This window comes from Heteronotia binoei, chromosome 1, assembly GCF_032191835.1.
Source record: "Heteronotia binoei isolate CCM8104 ecotype False Entrance Well chromosome 1, APGP_CSIRO_Hbin_v1, whole genome shotgun sequence".
In the NCBI taxonomy this organism is placed as follows: domain Eukaryota; kingdom Metazoa; phylum Chordata; class Lepidosauria; order Squamata; family Gekkonidae; genus Heteronotia; species Heteronotia binoei.
This window is the reverse complement of record NC_083223.1, coordinates 269114801-269139341: the sequence shown is the minus strand read 5'-3', so window position 1 is coordinate 269139341 and position 24541 is coordinate 269114801. Positions and strand designations below refer to the sequence as shown.

Below are 24541 nucleotides of genomic sequence, written 5' to 3'. Positions count from 1 at the left end.
CCTTCCCTCCCTCCCTCCCTCCCCTCTTTCCCTCCCTCCCTCCCTTCCCTCTCTACCTCCCCTCCTCCCTCCCTCCCTCCCTTCCCTCTCTCCCTCCCTCCCTCCATCCCTCCCCTCCCTCCCTCCCTCCCTTCCCTCTCTACCTCCCTCCATCCCCTCTCTTCCCTCTCTCCTTCCCTCCCTTCTCTCCTTCCCTCCCCTCCCTTCCCTCTCTCCCTCCCTCCCTCCGTTCCCTCCCATCCTTCCTTCCCTCCCTCCCTCCCCTCTCTCCCTCTCACCCTCCCTTCCCTCTCTCCCTTCCTCCCTCCCTCCATCCATCCCCTCCCTCCCCTCTCTCCCTCCCTCCTTCCCTCCCTCTCTCCCTCCCCTCCTCCTCTCTCTCCCTCTCTCCCTCCCCTCTCTCTCTCCCTCCCTCCCCTCCCTCCCTCTCTCCCTCCCTCCATCCATCCCCTCCCTCCTTTCTCTCCCTCCCTTCCCTTCCCTCTCTTCCCTCCCTCCCCTCTCTCCCTCCCTCCATCCCCTCCCCCTCTCCCTCCCTCCTTCCCTCCTCCCTTCCCTCCCCTCTCCCCTCTCTCCCTCCCTCCCTCCATCCCCTCCTTCCCCTCTCTCCCTCCCTTCCCTCTCTCCTTCCCCCCCTCTCTCCCTCCCTCCTTCCCTCCCTCCCTCCCTCCCCTCTCTCCCTCTCACCCTCCCTTCCCTCTCTCCCTTCCTCCCTCCCTCCATCCATCCCTCCCTCCCCTCTCTCCCTCCCTCCTTCCCTCCCTCTCTCCCTCCCCCTCCTCTCTCTCTCCCTCTCTCCTCCCCTCTCTCTCTCCCTCCCTCCCCTCCCTCCCTCTCTCCCTCCCTCCATCCATCCCCTCCCTCCTTTCTCTCCCTCCCTTCCCTTCCCTCTCTTCCCTCCCTCCCCTCTCTCCCTCCCTCCATCCCCTCCCCCTCTCCCTCCCTCCTTCCCTCCTCCCTCCCCTCCTCCCCTCTCTCCCTCCCTCCCTCCATCCCCTCCTTCCCCTCTCTCCCTCCCTTCCCTCTCTCCTTCCCCCCCTCTCTCCCTCCCTCCTTCCCTCCCCCCTTCCCTCCCCTCTCTCCCTCCCTCCCTCCATCCACCCCCTCTCTCCCTCCCCTCTCTCCCTTCCCTCCCCTCTCTCCTTCCCTCCCCTCCCTCCCATCCTTCCTCCCTCCCTCCTGGGCCATAGCCAGTATTTGTTGTTGGGGGTGGGGGCCCAGGGGCTGCCTGGTTTGGGGGTCTTGGTGTCTCAGCACTGTAAGCTGCCTTGAGTTCCTCAAACTAACCCCCCCTTCACCTGGGCACTCCCAGAAGCTGCACTGCCCCACCCCTTTCTTATGTGCTCCCCCCTCAGAGAGACAGAGAGCGCTTAACTCCACCCCCCCTTTGGTGTGCATGCTGTGTTAGGGGAGGGAAGAGAAGCAAAAGCCCAGCAGCAGTGCTACTACAGCGAGCGAAGGGGACAGATTGAGGGCCCTCCAATGGAGAGGCCATCCAGTTGGAGGCGTGGAGGGTTGGAAGGATGGGCCTGCCCCCCCCCCCATTGTAGCTACAGACCACCTTCCTTCCTTCTCTCAAACATCTGACATTCGTGTCTCTTGGCTTTCAAACATCTGCCATTTATTCTGTGTGGCTCTTATATTAACCAAGTTTGGCCGCCTCTGCTCCAAACGCTTATCTTGGGCCAGAAGCCCCACACCCTCAACCGGAGCTGGAGCTTTGACCCTTCCCCGGCGTGGCTTCAAGTCTCTGTTTTCCTGCCTCCTCCTCCCCCCCCCTCCCCTTTCAGGAACCTCTGTCAGATGCAGGAGGACAACAGTAGCTTTTCGGTGCTGCTCGATCTTCTGTCCGAGCTCTATCAGAAGCAGCCCAAGATCGGCTACCATCTCCTCTACTACTTAAAAGCCAGGTGAGAGCAGAGGGCTGAGGAAGGAGCTGCAGAAAATGATAATAATCGGGGCTTTTTTTGTGGCAGGAGCTCCTTTGCATATTAGGCCACACACCCCTGATGTAGCCAATCCTCCTGGAGCTTACAGTAGGCCCTGAACATAAGAACATAAGAGAAGCCATGTTGGATCAGGCCAACGGCCCATCAAGTCCAACACTCTGTGTCACACAGTGGCCATAAGAACATAAGAGAAGCCATGTTGGATCAGGCCAGTGGCCCATCCCGTCCAACACTCTGTGTCACACAGTGGCCATAAGAACATTAGAGAAGCCATGTTGGATCAGGCCAATGGCCCATCAAGTCCAACACTCTGTGTCACACAGTGGCAAAAAATTTTATATACACACATACACTGTGGCTAATAGCCACTGATGGACCTGTGCTCCATATTTTTATCTAAATCCTTCTTGAAGGTGGCTATACTTGTGGCCGCCACCACCTCCTGTGGCAGTGAATTCCACGTGTTAATCACCCTTTGGGTGAAGAAGTACTTCCTTTTATCCGTTTTAACCTGTCTGCTCAGCAATTTCATCGAATGCCCACGAGTTCTTGTATTGTGAGAAAGGGAGAAAAGTACTTCTTTCTCTACTTTCTCCATCCCATGCATTATCTTGTAAACCTCTATCATGTCACCCCGCAGTCGACGTTTCTCCAAGCTAAAGAGTCCCAAGCGTTTCAACCTTTCTTCATAGGGAAAGTGCTCCAGCCCTTTAATCATTCTAGTTGCCCTTCTCTGGACTTTCTCCAATGCTATAATATCCTTTTTGAGGTGCGGCGACCAGAACTGCACACAGTACTCCAAATGAGACCGCACCATCGATTTATACAGGGGCATTATGATACTGGCTGATTTGTTTTCAATTCCCTTCCTAATAATTCCCAGCATGGCGTTGGCCTTTTTTATTGCAAACGCACACTGTCTTGACATTTTCAGTGAGTTATCTACCACGACCCCAAGATCTCTCTCTTGGTCAGTCTCTGCCAGTTCACACCCCATCAACTTGTATTTGTAGCTGGGATTCTTGGCCCCAATGTGCATTACTTTGCACTTGGCCACATTGAACTGCATCTGCCACGTTGACGCCCACTCACCCAGCCTCAACAGATCCCTTTGGAGTTCCTCACAATCCTCTCTGGTTCTCACCACCCTGAACAATTTAGTGTCATCCGCAAACTTGGCCACTTCACTGCTCACTCCCAACTCTAAATCATTTATGAACAAGTTAAAGAGCATGGGACCCAGTACCGAGCCCTGCGGCACCCCACTGCTTACCGTCCTCCACTGCGAAGACTGCCCATTTATACTCACTCTCTGCTTCCTATTACTCAGCCAGTTTTTGATCCACAAGAGGACCTGTCCTTTTAGCCTGTACTAAGAGCCCTGTAAGCTCTTGAAGGATTGGCTACACCAGGGGTGTGTGGCCCAGGATGGAATTCTAGCAGGCGCTCCTTTGCATATTAGGCCACACCCCCTGATGTAGCCAATCCTCCAAGATCTTACAGTGGGCCCTGTACTGAGAGCCCTGTAAGCTTTTGGAGGATTGGCTGATCAGGGGGTGCGGCCTAATAAAATGCACAGGAATGCCATTCCAGCTGGCTTAGCGTCAGGGGTGTGGCCTAATAGGCAAACATTTTCTAAAGAAAATTCCTGCAACGGTGACACCAGGGCAGTGTTCCCTCTAAGCTGAGTTAGTGTGAGCTAGCTCACAGTTTTTTCAGCCTCCCGCTCCACACGTTTGTGTCTGAGCTCAGGAAAAATGGCTTCAGAGCAAATTAACTTATACAGTTGCTCCCAACTTTAATGCCAGCAGCTCACGAAGTAGAATTTCTGCTCACAAGACTCCACCGCTTAAGAGGGAGTATTGCATCAGGGGTGTGTGGCCTAATATGCAAATGAGTCCCTGCTGGGCTTTTTCTACCAAACAAGCCCTGCAGCAAACAGATAACCGCGGGTGAACGCTCTCTTTTCCTCGGGCGCCTGGGTCGTCCATCGGAAGAGACAGGCTCTTCTGCCGGCTGACCCCAGCCTCTCGCCGTGTTCCACAGCAAAGCCGCGGCCGGGAAGATGAACCTGTACGAGTCGTTTGCCCAGGCCACGCAGCTGGGCGACCTGCACACCTGCCTGATGATGGACATGAAGGCCTGCCAGGAGGATGACGTCCGGCTACTCTGCTACCTCACACCTTCCATCTACACTGAGGTGAGGACCAGGAAAGAGAGGCAGGGGGGCTATGGAACCCCGTGTGAGAGGGCGTAGGGATCTGCCTGCCATTGCAGAAGGTCTCCACTTCATACGGCAAAATCACACAATGGGGTTAACACCGGGGCTTTTTGTTGTAGCAGGAACTCCTTTGCATATTAGGCCACACCCTCCCAATATAGCCAATCCTCCAGAAGCTTACAGGGCTCTTATTACTGGGCCTACTGTAGGCTCCGGGAGGATTGGCTGCATCAGGGGGGTGCGGCCTTATATGCAAACGAGTTCCTGCTAAAAAACCCAAAAAAACCTGGTGAACGCAATAGCATTTTTGTGACACTTCGGAATATTCAGCACGCTTCTGTAGCTGGACTTTGCCAGTTGTCACAATGATCCTGTTAGGTAGGGCAGTTCTGGTCACCGCACCACAAGAAAAGACGTTACAGCATTAGAAAAGGTGCAGAAGAGGGCAACTAAAATGATAAAGGGGGTAGAATAGCTTCCCTATGAAGAAGGGTTAAAGAGGTTAGGGCTCTCTAGCTTGGAGACACAACAGTTAAGACAGACACGGCAGTGATTTACAAAATTATGCATGCAATAGAGAAGGTAGAGAAAGAAGGACTTTTCTCCCTTTCTCACAATACGAGAACTCCTGGGGATTCAATGAAATTGCTGAGCAGTCAGGTTAGAACAGATAAAAGGAAGTACTTCTTCACCCAAAGAGTAATTAGCAGGTGGAATTCCCTGCTTTAGGGAATGATGGCAGCTACAAGCACAGTCAGCTTCATGAGGGGATTGGATAAACATCTGGAGCAGAGGTCAATCAGTGGCTATTAGCCACAAGGTATACATGGGGAAGTGGTGCTCTGTATTCTTGGTGCTTTGGTGGGGTGACAGTGGGAAGGCTGCTAGAATTCCAGCGCCAATGGCAAACCTCCTGATAGCACCTGGGTTTTTTGGCCACTGTGTGACACAGAATGTTGGACTGGATGGGCCATCGGCCTGATCCAACATGGCTTCTCTGATGTTCTTATGGCCACTGTGTGACACAGAGTGTTGGGCTAGATGGTCCACTGCCCAGATCCAACGTGGTTTCTCTTATGTTAGGTAGGACAGTATTTTATCCCCCACCCCAACTGAGAGAGGCTCAGAAAAGAAGTAACACTGACTTGGCCATGGCCCAGTGGTAAAAATATGAGCAAGATTTCCGGAGGCCTGCCAGGATTCAAGATCACAAGGAGAGGCTCTCCTGACTGTCCCACAAATCAATGCTCATCCGAGCATACAAGAGAGGGGCCTTTTCGGTGGCAGCCCCACAATTATGGCCTCCTCAGGAAGGTATGCCTGGCCCCATCACTTTCAGTCTCCAGGAGCTAATTGAAAGCAGGTTTATTTAGGGCTAGGTCTGACTAATTTAGTTTTTTTTCTTTATCAGCGGTCCTAATTGTGCTTTTAAATTGCAGCCTTTAATGCGATTTTCATCATTGTTTTATTTACATTGCAAGCTGCCTTGAGTTTTGCAGAGTAGAAAGCGACTAATAAGTGTTTTTGATGATGATGATGATCATAATAATAAGGCCTCGGATTAAAGCGGAGCGCACAGGAGCACAGCTCCTGAACCTTTCTGAGGGTTCCCCCTTCTCCTTCCCACCTTGCCCATTGAATAGTAGGTGCAGCTGCATAACAATCCCTGGATGAGCTCCACCACCTATTTTTCTGCAAAACGACCGCTGATAATAATAATAAGCCAAATTTTGTGACCCCCAAATGCCCTGTGGGTCTCCTCCTAAGCCCAGGGCTTTTTTTGTAGCAGGGACTTTTTTCCATATTAGGCCACGCCCCCCCTGATGTAACCAATCCTCCAAGAGTTTACAAGGCTTTTAGTACAGGGCCTACTGTAAGCTCCAGAAGGATTGGCTACATTGGGGGGGGCATGGCCTAATATGCAAAGCAGTTCCTGCTGCACAAAAAAAGAAAAAGCCCTGATCCTAAGCCACATTTGACATCCCTGTCCAAAGGGGGATTATTCGTGTTGGGGGCAGAGAGTCCCTCTCTCATCTCACTCGGATCCCGCAACAAGCCCCCTCCTCCTCCCAGCTGCCATCACCCATCTGCAATGAGCAACCAAAAACCTCTGAAGGTATATGTCAGGGGTGGCCAACGGTAGCTCTCCATATATATATATATTTTGTTGCCTACAACTCCCATCAGCCCCAGCCAGCATGGCCAATGGCTGGGGCTGATGGGAGTTGTAGGCAAAAAAAAAAAATCTGAAGAGCTACTGTTGGCCATCCCTGGTATATGTGATCAAAATCACTAGGCTGTGGTATCCGTTCTGTGTATTGAAAATATTTAATCAAACAAGCGTCTCTTGAAGATGTTCCACCCACAAATACAGTTTCACAGTAGGACTGATATATCTCGAAATCCCATACAAAAGTAGATTGCGACAGGACTGTTAACTTGTAATTCCTCTTTCATTCACCGATTTCTTCAGCCTTGGGGTTTGCTATAAAACTTAGTTCCAGGGCTTTTTTTTTTTGAGCAGGAATGCACAGGAACCCAGTCCCGGCTGGCTTGGCATCAGGGGTGTGACCTAATATGCAAATGAGCAAAAAAGCCCTATGCTAAACAATGGTGATGTCAGGGGGTGTGGCCTAATATGAAAATGAGTTCCTGCTGGGCCTTTTCTACAAAAAAAGGCCCTGCTCAGTTCTCCACAACAATATCTATAGCCGGCAAAAAAGCTCCGTCAGACTTTCCCCCCCCCCCCCACTCTGGTTTCATCGTCCATCAGCAGGCAGAAAGGCAGCAAGTTCCTTTCCATCACACCCTTCGGCAGACCCGCCGCAAGCACCTTTTTAATTTTAATTCGTCTCTCAGTCGCCAGAATCCTCTTGTAGAGCTCGGGGCTGAAAATCCAATAAAATCAGCACCAGCAGGCAAACTTCCCACTGCTTCCCTTCTGCCACAACCACATCCCTGCCTCTGCAGTTGTTTCCATTCGTTTGCTAGAACCGATTCATGTTGGCGGTCAGCGGGGGAGTGTTTTGTCAGCCAGATGGCGAGTTTGCCGAGGCACTTGCTGCCATGTGGGTCCCCAGGGCTTCTGATACAATCTGGACACCGCTGGCTCCTTCCTCTCGGGCATGGGATCAGGGTTTGAAACCACTTCCTCTTCCAGGAGCTCGGCACGTATTCTCACCTTCTCACCAAGCCGCAGCATACGGCTTCCAGGCCCAGCTTCGTCTCTGAACCTGGCGAGGGTTGGCAGGGAGTGGTCTGTGCCAATTCCATCACTTAGAGGGGATTCCATCACCAGCCAACGTGGAGACTTTCTTTGCAGTGAGGGCTTGCCTGACAGTGCTGTTCCCGTTTAGCACAGCTTTGCTATCTCTACCCTTAGCTTAGTGCAAGATGCTTAGCGCAAGACCAGTGAGATCCGTCTAGTCCAGCATCCTGTCTCACACAGAGGCCTCAACCAGTTCCTCTGGAGGGCCAACAACAGGGCAGAGAGGCTGAGGCCTTCCCCTCATAAGAACATCAGAAGAGTCTTGTTGGATCAGACCAGTGAGGGTCCATCTAGTCCAGCATCCTGTCTCACACAGTGGCCGACTTGTTCCCTTGGAAAGCCAACGACAGGGCAGAGAATCACTGGTCTCATCCAGCAGGGCTCTTCTGATGTTCTTATGAGGGGAAGGCCTTGGCCTCTCTGCCCTGTTGTGGGCCCTCCAGAGGAACGGGTTGAGGCCTCTGTGTGAGACAGGATGCTGGACTAGAGGGAACCTCACTTGTCTGATCTAGCAGGGCTCTTCTGATGTTCTCTGCCCTGTTGTTGGCCCTCCAGAGGAACTGGTTGAGGCCACTGTGTGAGGCAGGATGCTGGACTAGATGGACCCTCACTAGTCTGATAACAGCAGGGCTCTTCTGATGTTCTTATGAGGGGAAGGCCTCGGCCTCTCTGCCCTGTTGTTGGCCCTCCAGAGGAACTGGTTGAGGCCACTGTGTGAGGCAGGATGCTGGACTAGATGGACCCTCACTTGTCTGATCCAGCAGGGCTCTTCTGATGTTCTTATGAAGGGAAGGCCTCAGCCTCTCTGCACTGTTGTGGGCCCTCCAGAGGAACTGGTGTGAGACAGGATGGTGGACTAGTTGGACCCTCACTGGTCTAATCCAGCAGGGCTCTTCTGATGTTCTTATGAGGGGAAGGCCTCAGCCTCTGCACTGTTGTTGGACCTCCAGAGGAACTGGCTGGCCACTGTGTCAGGCAGGATGGTGGACCAGATAGACCACTGGTCTCATCCAACAAGGCTATTTGAACACTCTTATATTCTTACACTTCATCGGGGCCCCACTGTGCAGCTGAGCTCCCGTGCCTCAGTCTTTCCAGCCAGCCCTTCTTGCCCATTTAAGCCAGAGCCATTTTACAAAAATAGCCCGCCTGCTCATGTCTTAGGCGCGCAAAGAGTAATGTCTTCCATGCAGAACAGGGTTTCCTTGCCAAGCCTTTATTTTATTTTATTTTATTTCACACGCTTGGCTTTGCTTCTGTTCTAATTTTGAACAGAGTGGCATGCATCAGCTTTTTATGCGTGTTTGACAGCGAAAAAACAAACTAACGAGCAAATTGGTTTTGGCTTCCGTCTTCTCTGCCCTGGACGGCATTAGCTCATTCTGTGCCATCTACCTCTTTTGCCAACTGGCCAGCCAAGCTCAGGCTGTGGCGCCCCCTGCTGCTCAGAAAGGGGGCATGCCCTGGCTCCTGTGTTCTTGACGCGATCCGTGGGAAACGAATCGAGCTGGCCTTTTTGACAAGGTTTTTCAGCCTTTAACAGTTTAGTGCAGAACTGATCTATAGCGGCATTCCCTAGCGGTATCTCAAAACAGAAGGGTCATAAGAACATAAGAGAAGCCATGTTGGCTCTGGCCAGTGCTCCATCCAGTCCAACACTCTGTGTCACACAGTGGCCAAAAAACCCAGGTGCCAGCAGGAGGTCTATCAATGGGGCCGGGACACTAGAAGCCCTCCCACTGTTGCTCCCCCAAGCACCAAGAAGACAGAGCATCACTGCCCCAGACGGAGAGTTCCAACAATAGGCTGTGGCTAATAGCCTCTGATGGACCTCTGCTCCATGTGCTTGTCCAGTCCTCTCCTGATGCTGTCTTTGCTTGCAGCCGCCACAACCTCCTGTGGCAGCGAATTCCACGTATTAATCGCCCTTTGGGTAAAGAAATACTTCCTTTTATCCGTTGTAACCCGACTGCTCAGCAATTTCATGGAGCGCCCACGAGTTCTTGTATTGGGAGAAAGGCAGAAAAGTACTTTTCTAATCTAATCCAGAAAAGGAGAGCCAGTTTGGTGTAGTGGTTAAGTGTGCAGATTCTTATCTGGGAGAACCGGCTTGATTCCCCACCCTCCACTTGCACCTGCCTTGGGTCAGCCAGAGCTCTGGCAGAGGTTGTCCTTGAAAGGGCAGCTGCTGTGGGAGCCCTCTCCAGCCCCACCCACCTCACAGGGTGTCCGTTGTGGGGGAGGAAGGTAAAGGAGATTGTGACTGCTCTGAGACTCTTCGGAGTGGAGGGCGGGATATAAATCCAATATCTTCATCTACCTCACAGGGTGTCTGTTGTGGGGGAGGAAGGGAAAGGAGATTGTGAGCCGCTCTGAGACTCTTTGGAGTGGAGGGCGGGATATAAATCCAATATCTTCATCTACCTCACAGGGTGTCTGTTGTGGGGGAGGAAGGGAAAGGAGATTGTGAGCCGCTCTGAGACTCTTCGGAGTGGAGGGCGGGATATCAATCCAATATCTTCTTCTTCTTTCTCTACCTTCACACGGTCGGTGTCCGTGTGTACGAGAGTTTGTTTTTGTCTGTGGACCTTACAAATCGGGAGAGCTTGTTTTTTACCGCAGGATAAATTATGCAACAAGAACAGCAACAAAAGCTTTAACTTTTGCTGTTGGTTTCATTTGCAAGATTCGCGCAGCTCTTTTTTTTCTCTCTCTCAGAGAGGCTCGAAGCGGCCGGCGATCGATAATACGAACGAGAGGTTTCTGATACAAATCAGTCCTTTGAGAACCCTCCCCGGCTATTGATTGCCCCGTTTGGCATTTCGTTCTTTGGCTGACGGCTTCCCTTCGCCTTGGCTCAAGCGCCTCTAGAAATGCCACATCCGGTTTTGCCCGTTTTCCTCTGAGCAGCAGTTGGCCAATCAGGCATCAGAGAGGCAGCCGGAATCCCCCTTGCTGTGACTGGTGACTTCAGGGTACCGGCAGCCCTTTGAGGAAAGTACCTCAGCTTGGACGCTACCTCAGGAAACACTGTGTCAGGGGCGTCAACCTCATTCGCTATGAGGGCCAGATCTGACAAAAAAGAGACCTTGTCAGGCCGGGCCGTGTGTGTTATAAAATGTAATGCCAGATAGCAGAGAAATAAATTTAAAGCACACAAACACAATTAAAGGTGGGTTTTTTTAAACAACTTAAAAGAAAATATATATAAACAATAGCGCTCACTGGTCTCGAAGGTGCTTTCTTTGTATCTCTCCTGTGCGATCCAGGGAACCGGGCAAAGGAAGCTCTGGCTCTTTCCTTCCCTCCCCAGGGGACCAGGAGGGAGCGGAGCCTCAGCCAGTAGAAGGAAGAGAGGGTTGGCTCAGTAGCTCTGCTGGAAAAGCAAGCTATTCCTCCCCCCCTTAAGAACATAAGAGAAGCCATGTTGGATCAGGCCAATGGCCCATCTAGTCCAACACTCTGTGTCATATAAGAACATAAGAGAAGCCATGTTGGATCAGGCCAGTGGCCCCTCCAGTCCAACACCCTGTGTCACATAAGAACATAAGAGAAGCCATGTTGGATCAGGCCAATGGCCCATCTAGTCCAACACTCTGTGTCATATAAGAACATAAGAGAAGCCATGTTGGATCAGGCCAGTGGCCCCTCCAGTCCAACACTCTGAGTCACATAAGAACATAAGAGAAGCCATGTTGGATCAGGCCAATGGCCCATCTAGTCCAACACTCTGTGTCATATAAGAACATAAGAGAAGCCATGTTGGATCAGGCCAGTGGCCCCTCCAGTCCAACACTCTGAGTCACATAAGAACATAAGAGAAGCCATGTTGGATCAGGCCAATGGCCCATCTAGTCCAACACTCTGTGTCACACAGTGGCCATAAGAACATAAGAGAAGCCATGTTGGATCAGGCCAATGGCCCATCTAGTCCAACACTCTGTGTCACACAGTGGCCAAAAATTTTATATATATATACACATGTATGTATATGTATGTATGTATGTATATATATATACACACACACACACACTGTGGCTAATAGCCACTGATGGACCTCTGCTCCATATTTTTATCTAAACCCCTCTTGAAGGTGGCCTTCCTCCCTAAGGGAGGAGCCTCAGCCAATGGAGAAAATAGAGGCTTTGGTCTGTAGTTCCTGTGTGACTGAGAAAGCCTGGGAAAGCAAGCTGTGATGCAGAAGGAAGCAAGAGAGAGGGAGAAGGACGCAGTTGACAACCAGTTGCTCGTGGGCCTGATAGGAGCCCTCCGGGGGCCTGATTTGGCCCCTGGGCCGCATGTTTGACACTCCTGGTGTAGAGGCTGCTGAGGGAGATATTGCTGAGGTTATTGACATTGCATGTTGAATGGAAAACAGGGCAGCTATCAAAGCCTTTGACCGATAGACAGAAAGTCAACTCTTCGTGTATGCGTAGATCTATATGTTTACATAAACCTGCCTTCTACGGGTTTTAAGGTCAAGGTCAGTATTGTCTAAGGCTGGCAACAGCTCTCCAGGGCCTCAGGCAGCACCTCCTGCCTGGTCCTTTCAACTGGAGATGCCGGGGATTGAACCTGGGACCTTCTGCATGCCGGGCAGATGCTCTACCATTGAGCCCCAGCCCCAGTCGAGAGAGGGGACTCCAAGCCAGACAGTCCTGGTTTAGCTCGGGATAAAGCATAATCACATGCTCACCTTTTATAGAACACTTCATAAGGCACAGCAAACCGAAATAGGGGAGGGGGAAACGGCGATACTCTTAGTTCAGTGGTCATCCGGAAAAGAAAGAGTGCTTTTCCCACTAGATACTCATCGTTATCCCTCCTCAGTTTCCAGACGAGACCTTGCGGAGCGGGGAGCTGTTGAACATGATCGTGGCGGTCATCGACTCGGCTCAGGTAAGAGCTGCAGAGTGGAATCCCGTTCAGCTGTTCTCCGATTTTCCGGCAACTATCTCATCTGGGACTGGGGGTAGGGGCGTAATTCTGCCTTTACTGTGCAGGGCAGCGTGTAAGGTTGTGTAAGAGAGTCAGTTTGGTGTAGTGGTGAAGCGGGCAGACTCTTATGTGGGAGAACCGGGTTTGATTCCCCACTCCTCCGCTTGCAGCTGCTGGAATGGCCTTGGGACAGCCATAGCTCTGGCAGAGGTTGTCCTTGAAAGGGCAGCTTCTGGGAGAGCTCTCTCAGCCCCACCCACCTCACAGGGTGTCTGTCGTGGGGGAGGAAGGTAAAGGAGATTGTGAGCCGCTCTGAGACACTGTCCTTGAAAGGGCAGCTGCTGGGAGAGCCCTCTCCAGCCCCACCCACCTCACAGGGTGTCTGTTGTGGGGGAGGAAAGTAAAGGAGATTGTAAGCCACTCTGAGGCTCTGATTGAGGAGGAGGAGGAAGAAGAAGAAGATGATTGATGATGGTGATGGATTTATATCCTGCCCTGTACTCTGAATGTCAGAGTCTCAGAGCGGCTCACAATCTCCTTTACCTTCCCCCACACACACACCCTGTGAGGTAGATGGGACTGAGAGAGCTCTCACAGCAGCTGCCCTTTCAAGGACAAGCTCTGCGAGAGTTATGGCTGACTGCAAGTGGGGAATCAAACCCGGTTCTCTCAGATAAGAGTCCGCGCACTTCACCACTACGCCAAATTGGCTCCACCAAAGGGCGAGGTATAAATCTGTGGTCTTCTTCTCGGTACCCAGAGCCCCTCGCCGTGGGTCGAACGTCCTTTCCTAGAATAATCTCAAGCAACTCCCCCCCCCCCCCCCTAAAGGAACTACCCAGTCTCCAGAGTGTCATTTGCGCTGGGGCCCCTTTTTATTTTAGAAGCAACAGAGCACGGAGCGGAGCTCTGGCCGAAGTCTCCTAAGAGCGGAGAACAGCGTGCAGCGCCAGTGCTAACAAGTTGCTAAGGCACCAGCGTGGAGTAACCCCAAAATAGCCAAAGCTGGAAGGAAGGGACAATAGCAGCAACGTGCTTGCCTGCCAGCCTGGTCGTATAGAGAATAGCTCCTGAGCCGGGACTTGCCTCCAGACCGATGGTTTTCCTGATAAGACCCTCGTCATCATCCCCCACCCTGCCCCGTATATCCCTCCTGGCTTCAGCTGTCAGGTTTTGCTGTCTATTCTCGGCGTTTTTCCCACCCGGGCCTGGGCTGAACTGGACTTCTTAGGCTGGTTTTCCTTGGCAAGGAGGGCAGCAAGATGGTATCAAGTATGGGAAAAGTTTGGTGACGTCGTCTCAGCTCCGACTCTTGGTTGGGCTCCTGCCACGCTCTGGATATTCCCAGCTCAGTCCCCTTTGTATTTCATCTGCCCGGGGATGGAATTCTAGCAGGAGCTCCTTGGCCTATTAGGCCACACCCTCCTCCTTGGAGGACTGGCGACATCAGGGGTGTGTGGCCTAATATGCCGTTAAGCGGAGCCAGTTTGGTGTTGTGGTTAAGTGCGCGGACTCTTATCTGGGAGAACCGGGTTTGATTCCCCACTCCTCCACTTGCACCTGCTGGAATGCCCTTGGGTCAGCCATAGCTCTGGCAGAGGTTGTCCTTGAAAGGGCAGCTGCTGAGAGAGCCCACTGGGAATAATGAAGGATAGGGGCACCTTCTTTTGGGCCTCATAGAATTGGACCCCCTGGTCCAATCTTTTTGAAACTTGGGGGGATGTTTTGAGGAGAGACACTGGATGCTATGCTGAAAAGTTGGTGCCTCTACCTCAAAAAACATCCCACCCCCCACCCACCCCCCGGAGCCCTAGATACCCACAGATCAATTCTCCATTATACCCTATGTCTGGGATGGCCAACAGTAGCTCTCCAGATGTTTTTTTGCCTACAACCCCCATCAGCCCCAGCCATGCTGGCTGGGGCTGATGGGAGTTGTAGGCAAAAAAAACATCTGGAGAGCTACTGTTGGCCACCTCCGCCCTATGGGAATCGGTCTCCATAGGGAATAGCGGAGCGCCCGGCAGACATTCCCTTCCTTCCTCCCTGCCCTGAAGAGGGGGGAGGGCCTCCAAACCGGGGGATCCCCTGCCCCCACCTGGGGATTGGCTATCCTAAGCTGACCTGAGGGGGCGCTATTTGCAAGCATCCCATTCTCTGACCGCTGTTATCCTTGTGCCTCCAGCTTGATGGAAAACACTGGTCACATTTTGTTATCCTGCAGTCAGGCGGGCAGCCATGTTGCTCTGAAGCAGCAGAATACAGTTTGAGCCCGTGGCACCTTTAATAACATCCTTGAGGTTATTGCAATGGTATGTTTGATTCAATGGCCTGCATAGAATTATAAATCGATGTAAACAGACAACAAGGTCAGAGAGAGTATTGTCAGCATTGGGTAAGCACCGTTAAACTATTGAATTCCAGTACAATCGATTGAATAGACTCATATACAGCGGTGGATTATCGTGTACCCTTCCCTTAAGAGCCGGTTTGGTGTTGTGGTTAGGCGTAGTGGAGGACTGGATTTGATTCCCTACTTCCTCCTCCACATGCAGCCAGCTGGGTGACCTTGGGCCTTTCACAGCTCTCAGCTCCACCTACCTCACAGGGTGGCTGTCTTTTATCTGGGAGAACTGGGTTTAATTCCCCACTCCTCCACTTATACTTGCTGATGTGACCTTGGGTCAGCCACAAGTTCCTTCAGGGCTGTTCTGCTCAAGAACGGCTCTGGGAGAGCTGTCTCAGCCCCACCTGCCTCACAGGGCGTCTGTTCTACAGAGGGGAAGGGAAAGGATACTGTAAGTCACTCTGAGACTCCCTTGGGTAGTGAAGGGAGGGGTATAAATCCAATCTCTTTTCTTCTTCCTCCTCCTCCTCGAAGAAGAGAAGGAGATTGTCAGCTGCTTTAAGACTCTGAGTAAAAGGCGGGGTATAAATTCAATCTCTCTTCTTCTTCTTCTTAGCTGCTTTGAGACTCTGAGTGAAGGGTATGGTTTAAATTCAATCTCTCTTCTTCTTCTTCCTCTTCTTCTTCTTTGCTTTGAGACTGAGTGAAGAGCAGGGTATAAATCCAATCTCTTCTTCTTCTTCTTCTTCACTGCTTTGAGACTCTGAGTGAAGGGCAGTGTTTAAATCCAATCTCTCCTTCTTCGCTGCTGTAAGACTGAGTGACAAACAGGGTATAAATCCAATCTCTCTTCTTCCTCTTCTTCTTTGCTGCTGTGAGACTGAGTGAAGAGCAGGGTATAAATTCAATCTCTCTTCTTCGCTGCTTTGAGACTCTGAGTGAAGGGCAGGGTATAAATCCATTCTCTCTTCTTCTTCCTATTCTTCTTCGCTGCTGTGAGACTGAGTGAAGAGCAGGGTATAAATCCAATCTCTCTTCTTCTTCTTCATCGTCTTCTTCTTCTTCTTCGCTGCTTTGAGACTCTGAGTGAAGGGCAGGGTATAAATCCATTCTCTCTTCTTCTTCCTCTTCTTCTTCTTCTTCGCTGCTGTGAGACTGAGTGAAGAGCAGGGTATAAATCCAATCTCTCTTCTTCTTCTTCGCTGCTTTGAGACTGAGTGAAGAGCAGGGTATAAATCCATTCTCCTTCTTCCTCTTCTTCTTCGCTGCTGTGAGGCTGAGTGAAGAGCAGGGTATAAATCCATTCTCCTTCTTCCTCTTCTTCTTCGCTGCTGTGAGACTGAGTGAAGAGCAGGGTATAAATCCAATCTTTCTTCTTCTTCTTCTTCTTCTTCTTCTTCTTCTTCTTCTTCTTCTTCTTCTTCTTCTTCTTCTTCTTCTTCGCTGCTTTGAGACTCTGAGTGAAGGGCAGGGTATAAATCCAATCTCTCTTCTTCTTCCTCTTCCTCTTCTTCTTTTTTTTCTTCCTCTTCTTCTTCGCTGCTTTGAGACCCTAAGTGAAGGGCAGGGTATACATCTAATCTCTCTTCTTCTTCCTCTTCCTCTTCTTCCTCTTCCTCTTCTTCTTCTTCGCTGCTTTGAGACCCTAAGTGAAGGGCAGGGTATACATCTAATTTCTCTTCTTCTTCTTCTTCCTCTTCCTAATCCTCTTCTTCTTCTTCCTCTTCCTCTTCCTCTTCTTCTTCGCTGCTTTGAGACCCTAAGTGAAGGGCAGGGTATACATCTAATCTCTCGTCTTCTTTCTCTTCCTCTTCTTCTTCTTCTTCTTCGCTGCTTTGAGACCCTAAGTGAAGGGCAGGGTATACATCTAATTTCTCTTCTTCTTCCTCTTCCTCTTCTTCTTCTTCCTCTTCTTCTTCTTTGCTGCTTTGAGACCCTAAGTGAAGGGCAGGATATACATCTGATCTCTCTTCTTCTTCCTCTTCCTCTTCTTCTTCTTCCTCTTCTTCTTCGCTGCTTTGAGACCCTAAGTGAAGGGCAGGGTATACATCTAATCTCTCTTCTTCTTTCTCTTCCTCTTCTTCTTCCTCTTTTTCTTCTTCGCTGCTTTGAGACCCTACGTGAAGGGCAGGGTATACATCTAATCTCTCTTCTTCTTCCTCTTCTTCTTCGCTGCTTTGAGACCCTAAGTGAAGGGCAGGGTATACATCTAATCTCTCTTCTTCTTTCTCTTCCTCTTCTTCTTCTTCCTCTTCTTCTTCTTTGCTGCTTTGAGACCCTAAGTGAAGGGCAGGGTATACATCTAATCTTGCCTTCTTTCCGCAGCTCCAGGAGCTCGTGTGCCACGTGATGATGGGCAACCTGATGATGTTCCGGAAGGACTCCGTACTGAACATCCTAAGTGAGTAGAGCTCAGACAGCGAGTTGCTCCAGGAGCTGTTCTTTCCAAGACAGCAGCAGGCAAGAGCCTCGGGGAAAGGAGGTCCCAAGGCCACCCCCCCCAAATAGATCGCACTCCACCAGTCTCTCTGTGCTGGCTGCCAAGTTTGATGGAGTGGTTAAGTGCGTGGACTCTCATCGGGGAGAACCGGGTTTGATTCCCCACTCCTCCACTTGCACCTGCTGATGTGATCTTGAATCAGCCATATGTTCTCTCAGTACAAGTAACCGGAATGGTGTATAAATGGAAAATATAAGAAACCACGGATCAACTACAATATTCACTCTCTCAATGTGTGTACATGCATTAGATTTAGTGCAGGTATAAGACAAAATACCACAAAAGAACACTAAGGAAATTGCCCTCCCCCAATCAATACACTACAGTGTTTCTTCACAGGTAAGAGCCTTTACATAGTCCATAACTAAGTGAAGTAGGGTGGAGTCCTTAGTAGTTCCACTCGTGATGTTGTAATGGAGAGAATAAGGAACCATATAGAAAGGAGTCCTCGCGGTTTCATTTGTTCGGTTCTTCGTCAGCCTCTTTTCTCACCGTTTCACAGAGCCACAGTAACTTTGTTTCAAACTCGGATCAACGCATGCTCTAAAACTCTGCTGCCAGAGAGCCACTCTGAGATTCTATACAGTTCCTTGGAGAATTGGCTACATCAGGGAAGTGTAGCCTAATATGCAAAGGAATTCCTGCTACAAAAAAAACCCTGTCAGGCTGCACCCTCCTGATGTAGCCAATCCTCCTGGAGCTTACAGTAGGCCCTGTAAGAAGAGCTCCAGGAGGATTGGCTACATCAGGAAGGTGTAGCCTAATAGGCAAAGGAGTTCCTGCTACCAAAAAGTCCTGCCTGGAACCTGATGTGCACAAAGCCCGAGCAGCACCTCTGAGCCACTGTCCTTCCGGATGCGACTGGTTCTGAGCTTCAGTCCGCTTAGGTGGCTGCTCTCGGGATAATCAGAGCAGCCATGAGATTTGGAAGGTCACCAGCAGAAGCGTACGGGACACCAAACCTGCAGGTCGCAGCAGCCGCCAGGTCTGCCTTCCACCATCTACGGCAGATCAAGCAACTAGCCCCATATCTCTCCCCGCCAAGACTTGGCCACAGTGACCCATGCAGTGGTCACTACTGTAACTCGCTCTGCGCGGCCTTGCCCTTGAAGCTGATCCGGGAACTGCAGCGGGTGCAGAACGCGGCGGCTCGCCTGCTGACTGCATCACCTATACGGGCGAGCACGCGGCCGGTGCTCCGTGGCCTGCCCTGGCCGCCTATAGAGTACCGGATCCACTTCAAGGTGTTAGTCCTGACTTTCAAAGCCTTACTCAACCTGGGACCAGCATACCTGCAGGACCGTCTCTTCCCTTATATGCCCCGGAGGTCGCTTCGTTCAGGATAGGCTGACTGTCCCCGGCCCAAAAGATGCCCGTCTTGCCTCTACCGGGGCCAGGTCCTTTTCGGTCCTGGCCCCAACCTGGTGGAATCGACTCCCTATGGAGATCCGGGCCCTGCCTGGCTCACTAGCCTTCCGTAGGGCCTGTAAAACGGAGCTGTTCCACCAGGTCTTCGGGTGAGGCGGCGGTCATCTGCCCACTAGATCGGTCGGCCTCCCCTACCTCGCATCCTCCTACGCTGACTCTCTGCGCTGTCCCGCCGCACCATCTCGTCAAAACTGTCCTGCCGAGCTATTCGTTCATGGAAGAATTGCAATTGCTTTTATCAATATATGATTTTAATGTGGTTTCATTTATGTTGTGCTCCGCCCTGAGCCCCCGCGGGGGGAATGGGCGGAATAGAAATAAACTATTAATAATAATAATAATTCTTCCTTCTTCCAGTTCAGAGCTTGGATTGGGAGACGTTTGAGCAGTACTGCACGTGGCAGCTCTTCCTGGCCCACAACATCCCTCTGGAGTCCATCATCTCCATCCTGCAGCACCTCAAGTACAAAGGTGAGGAGCGGCTGGCGCGGAAAGCCAGCGGGGTGTAGCGGTGAAGAGCAGCGGGCTGTCCTCTGGGAGAACCAGGTTGGATTCCCCGCTCCTCCTCCACGTGCAGCTAGCTGGGTGACCTTGAGCCAGTCACAAGTTCTCTCCATTTGGTGTAGTGGTTAAGAGCCGGTTTGGTGCTGTGGTTAAGTGTGCAGACTCTTATCTGGGAGAACCGGGTTTGATTCCCCACTTCTCCGCTTGCAGCTGCTGGAACAGCCTTTGGTCAGCCCTAGCTCTCGTGGAGCTGTCCTTGAAAGGGCAGCTTCTGGGAGGGCTCTCTCAGCTCCACCCATCTCGCAGGGTTTCTGTTGTGGGGGAGGAAGATAAAGGAGATTGTGAGCCACTCTGAGTCTCTGGTTCAGAGAGAAGGGCGGGGGATAAATCTGTGGTCTTCTTCATCTCCTCCTCCTCCTTCTCCTCCTCCTTCTGTGTATGTCGAAAGCTAGTGTGTTACAGAGAATTCCGGCCTTCTGCCTGACATTCTAACTTTCTAGATGCAGAGACAGGGCTCATGTTGTAGCAGGAGCTTCTGTGCACACCCCAATGTAGCCAATCCTCCAAGAGCTTACAGGGCTCTTCGTCCAGGGCTCTTTGTACTGCAAGCTCCAGGAGGATTGGCTACATTGGGGGGGCGGGGGGTGGCCTAGTAAGGAAAGGAGTTCCTGCTACAAAAGGAGTCCTGCACAGGGAGCTTCAGTATACATCGATGAGCATTCCATCACATGAGCCACAAGACCAGGGCCTCTCTCCCCCCTCCTCCCCTGCCGGAGGAAACGACATCCAGCTGTGCTGCATGGAGTCAGCATGTCAGCCAAGCTTAACGAGCCTCGCTTTCTTTTGCAGAACACCCCGAGGCGCTTTCCTGCCTGCTGCTCCAGCTGAGACGTGAAAAGTACGTATCGGAACTGATTTGCCGGTTGTCTTTTGAGTGCTGCTCTGGCGGGGGCGGGTTGTTCCAGGGTCACAAGAACAGGAGAGGTCAGGCCAGTGGCCCATCCAGCCCAACATTCTGCGTCACTCAGTGGCGGAAACCCAGATGGCCTTCAGGAGGTCCACCGGCGGGGCCAGGAGTCCGGAAGTCCTCCCAAGCACCAAGAAGACAGAGCATTGCTGCCCCACACAAAAGAGAAGCCAAGTTGGGCCAGTGTGGCCCATCCAGTCCTACACTCACAGTGGCCCAAAATGCAGGTGCCATCAGGAGGTCCACAAACAGGGCCAGGGCTCCAGAAACCCTCCCAAGCACCAAGAAGACAGAGCATCTGTGCCCTAGGCCAGTGGTCCCCAACCTTTTTGGCCCCAGGGATTGGCGCCAGGGCCGGCCCGCCGACCGTGGCCCCAGGACCGGCAGGGTGGGAGCACCCAATCCCCCCCCCCCAGTGGCGCCTCTTCCTCCCCTGGTTTTCCTCCTCCCTCCTTCCCCCCCCCCCCCCCACTTTCACCATTTTAAGGCCGGGGAAGGGGCCGTGAAGCGCCTCCCAGGCCGACCAGCTGATCAGCTTGGGAAACCGCCACCGCAGCAGTGAGGGACGCTGCCCTTGCCTCCTGATCACCGGGGGGGGGGTCGGCCTGAGATGCACTTCACGGCCCCTTCCCTGGCCTTAAAATGGTGAAAACGGGGAGGAGGAGGTGCCGCGTGGCGGGCGGCGAGGCTGTGCAGGGGGGCAAGGCTGCGTGGCCGATTTCAAAGAGACCACGGCCCGGAGGTTGGGGACCCCTGCCCTAGACAGGCTGTTCCACCTATACCTTGTGGCTAAGAGCCACTCATGGAATCCTGCTCCATATAATTCTCCTATTCCCTCTCGAAGCTGTCTATGTTTGAAGCCGCCATCACTTCCCGCAGCGGTGAATTCCGCACATTACTCTTTGGGTAAAGAAGGACTTCCTTTGATCTGTTTTAAGCCTAATAACAGCGTGTAGAGAAAGCTGTTAGTATCCCTAAACATAACTTCGGTGGGGGGGGGAGCAAGAGATGGTCAGGGCTGTCTGTATATCCCGTATTTCTACAGTCACACTGAAACCCAGGCAGCGAGTGCAGATTTCCACGCTGTAAACTTCTCTGCTTCAGTGGTTGTCACTATCATCAAGTTTCTAGCCCTGAAAAGACGCAAAACGAGGCTTGAAAGTATGCAAGTGAGGCCTGGTAAAATCCCACAAGTTGGGGGACGCGGCAAGAAGTGTCACCCGCTGGTCCAGGGAGGTTGCTTCGCTCATTCTACATTCCCCACATGGGGTGGAAGACGAAGAAGAAGAATTGCAGATTTATACCCCGCCCTTCCCTCTGAATCAGAGACTCAGAGCGGCTTACAATCTCCTATATCTTCTCCCCACCACCACCACAGACACCCTGGGAGGTGGGTGGGGCTGAGAGGGCTCTCACAGCAGCTGCCCTTTCGAGGACAACCTCTGCCAAAGCTATGGCTGACCCAAGGCCACTCCAGCAGGTGCTCCCAGATAAAAGTCCGCACACTTAACCACTGCACAACTGGCTCTTCCACTTTGGCTCATTCAGTTTCGAAGGCTGGAATTCATGATCTGATTGTTTACAAAAGAAGAGGAGATTGGATTTATATCCCGCCCTCCACTCTGAAGAGTCTCAGAGCGGCTCACAATCTCCTTTACCTTCCGTCCCCACAACAGACACCCTGTGAGGTGGGTGGGGCTGGAGAGGGCTCTCACAGCAGCTGCCCTTTCAAGGACAACCTCTGCCAGAGCTATGGCTGACCCAAGGCCATGCTAGCAGGTGCAAGTGGAGGAGTGGGGAATCAAACCCGGTTCTCCCAGATGCGAGTCTGCACACTCAACCACTACACCAAACTGGCTCTCTAAAAGGGGGGGGGGTGTTTGTTTTTTTTAAAAGGAATTGAAAAATATTTGCATTCTTTACTCATAGGGCAGAATTTGGCCATTTTGGTTCAGCACTAATAGATGAAGATATTGGATTTATATCCCGCCCTCCACTCCGAAGAGTCTCAGAGCGGCTCACAATCTCCTTTACCTTCCTCCCCCACAACAGACACCCTGTGAGGTAGATGAAGATATTGGATTTATATCCCGCCCTCCACTCCGAAGAGTCTCAGAGCGGCTCACAATCTCCTTTACCTTCCTCCCCCATAACAGACACCCTGTGAGGTAGATGAAGATATTGGATTTATATCCTGCTCTCCACTCCAAAGAGTCTCAGAGTGGCTCACAATCTCCTTTACCCTCCTCCCCCACAACAGACACCCTGTGAGGTGGGTGGGGCTGAGAGGGCTCTCCCAGCAGCTGCCATTTCAAGGACAACCTCTGCCAGAGCTATGGCTGACCCAAGGCCATTCCAGCAGCTGTGAGTGGAGGAGTAGGGAATCAAACCCGGCTCTCCCAGATAAGAGTCCGCACACTTAACCATCTACACCAAACTGGCTCTCCAGCTCTAATCTGAGCTGTGACTCAGTTCCTGCTTGGCATGTAAAAGGTCCCAGGTTCGATCTCCTAACATCGCCAGTGAAAGGATCTGGTGTGTAGGTGATCAAAGCATCAAGAGTTGGAAGGGACCTCCAGGGCCATCTAGTCCAACCCCCTGCACAGTGCAAAGAATTCAGAAGTACCTCCCCCCAGCCTGAGACCCTGGAGAGCCACTGCCAGTCCAAGCAGCCAATACTGGCATCCATGGCTTTTCTTTTTTGTAGCAGGAACTCCTTTGCATATTAGGCCACACTCCCCGACGTAGCCAATCGTCCGGGAACTTACAGTGGAGAGAGCGGAGGCTGCCAGGAGGGGCCGTACAGGTAGAAGGAGTGGGGTGGTGGAGAGACCGCCCCCCCCCCCTCGTGGCTGTGGGCCTGTCTAGGTCCCCCGACGGTGCACGAGGGCTGTAATAGAGTACAGTCCCCTGAAACAGAGGGAAATGGAAACGCAGCGAGCGGTGCTTTCGTTCGTTAATCAGAGGGATTTTTTTTTGAGAAGCCAGCCCTGGCAGATGGAACCTTTAATTCCTCCGCTCCCGGCTGCCATCTCCGAAGAGCGGAACGCAGCGGCGAGGCGATCGCTCCCCTGACGGAGAGAGCTCCCAGCTCTAATCAGTTTAGACTCTGACAAGAAGACTTTCATCTGCCACGAAAGCGGCCGCCGAGAAGCGAAAACGGGGACGCAGAAGCACAGAGCGCTTTCCGGGAGAGAGGCTCCGAGACTAGAAATGGAAGAAGCTTCACAGCCCGGCCTCATGTTAGAAGTTTTAGTCTTTGATCCGTGCTTGTCTAGTACGGCAGGGAAGAATCTCTCCCAGTAACACGGCATGCCGAGAAGCTTTTGCCTAGGAAAGGCTTCACGGGTGGGTTTTTCATAGAAAGAGTTGGAAGGGACCTCCAGGGTCATCTAGTCCAACCCCCTGCACAATGCTGCCACAAATGTTGCTGTTCAGTCACACAGTCAAGTCCGACTCTGCGACCCCATGGACCAAGTCACGCCAGGCCCTCCTGTCTTCAACCATCATCCGAAGTCTGCTCAAATTTGTGTTAGTTACCTCATTAATGAAGTCCAGCCATCTCATCTTTTCCCGTCCCCTTCTTCTTTTGCCTTCTGTCTTTCCCGGCATCAGGATCTTCTCCAGTGAGTGCTCCCTTCTCATTTGGTAGCCAAAGGATCTGAGCTTCAACTTCAGCATCTAGCCTTCCAGGGAACAATCAGGGTCGATTTCCCTTAGGACTGACTGATTTGATCTTCTTGCAGTCCAAGGGACTCTCAAGAGTCTTCTCCAGCCCCACAGCTCAAAAGCTGCTACGAGAGCTATGACTAACCCAAGGCCATTACAGCAGCTGCAAGTGGAGGAGTGGGGAATCAAACCCGGTTCTCCCAGATGACTCACAAATACTTCCCCCTAAATTCACAGGATCTTCATTGCTGTCAGATGGCCATCTAGCCTCTGTTTAAAAACCTCCAAGGAAGGAGAGCCCACCACTTCCCGAGGGAGCCTGTTCCACTGAGGAACCACTCTAATGGTCAGGAAGTTCTTCCTAATGTTGAGCTGGAAACTCTTCTGATTTGATTTCAACCCATTGGTTCTGGTCTTACCTTCCAGGGCCACAGAAAACAACTCTGCACCATCCTCTCTAGGACAGCCCTTCAAGAACTTGAAGATGGTGATCATATCACCTCTCAGCCGCCTCCTCTCCAGGCTAAACATCCCCAGCTCCTTCAACCTTTCTTCATAGGACTTAGTCTCCAGACCCCTCACCGTCTTTGTTGCCCTCCTCTGGACCCGTTCCAGCTTGTCTAGATCCTTCTTAAAATGTGGTGCCCAAAACTGAACACAATACCCCAGGTGCACTCAGAGAGCTGAAATGATGTCCGTAGTGCCAGAAATGCCGAAGGGGGATAAAAAAGAAGCAAAGGTGAGCTCAGG

General features: G+C 51.9%; 1 protein-coding gene across 2 annotated transcripts in view; it reads left to right on the top strand.

The window, feature by feature from the left end:
• Nucleotides 1-24541, top strand: part of INTS3 (integrator complex subunit 3) — a 222075-nt gene that overhangs the window by 174051 nt on the left and 23483 nt on the right. For both annotated transcript variants that reach the window (XM_060255779.1, XM_060255771.1), the window contains 6 exons: nt 1791-1910; nt 3996-4149; nt 12269-12337; nt 17049-17124; nt 19009-19122; nt 20005-20053. In XM_060255779.1, coding sequence (XP_060111762.1) covers nt 1791-1910; nt 3996-4149; nt 12269-12337; nt 17049-17124; nt 19009-19122; nt 20005-20053 — 582 coding nt within the window. The remainder of the gene's footprint in view (nt 1-1790; nt 1911-3995; nt 4150-12268; nt 12338-17048; nt 17125-19008; nt 19123-20004; nt 20054-24541) is intronic.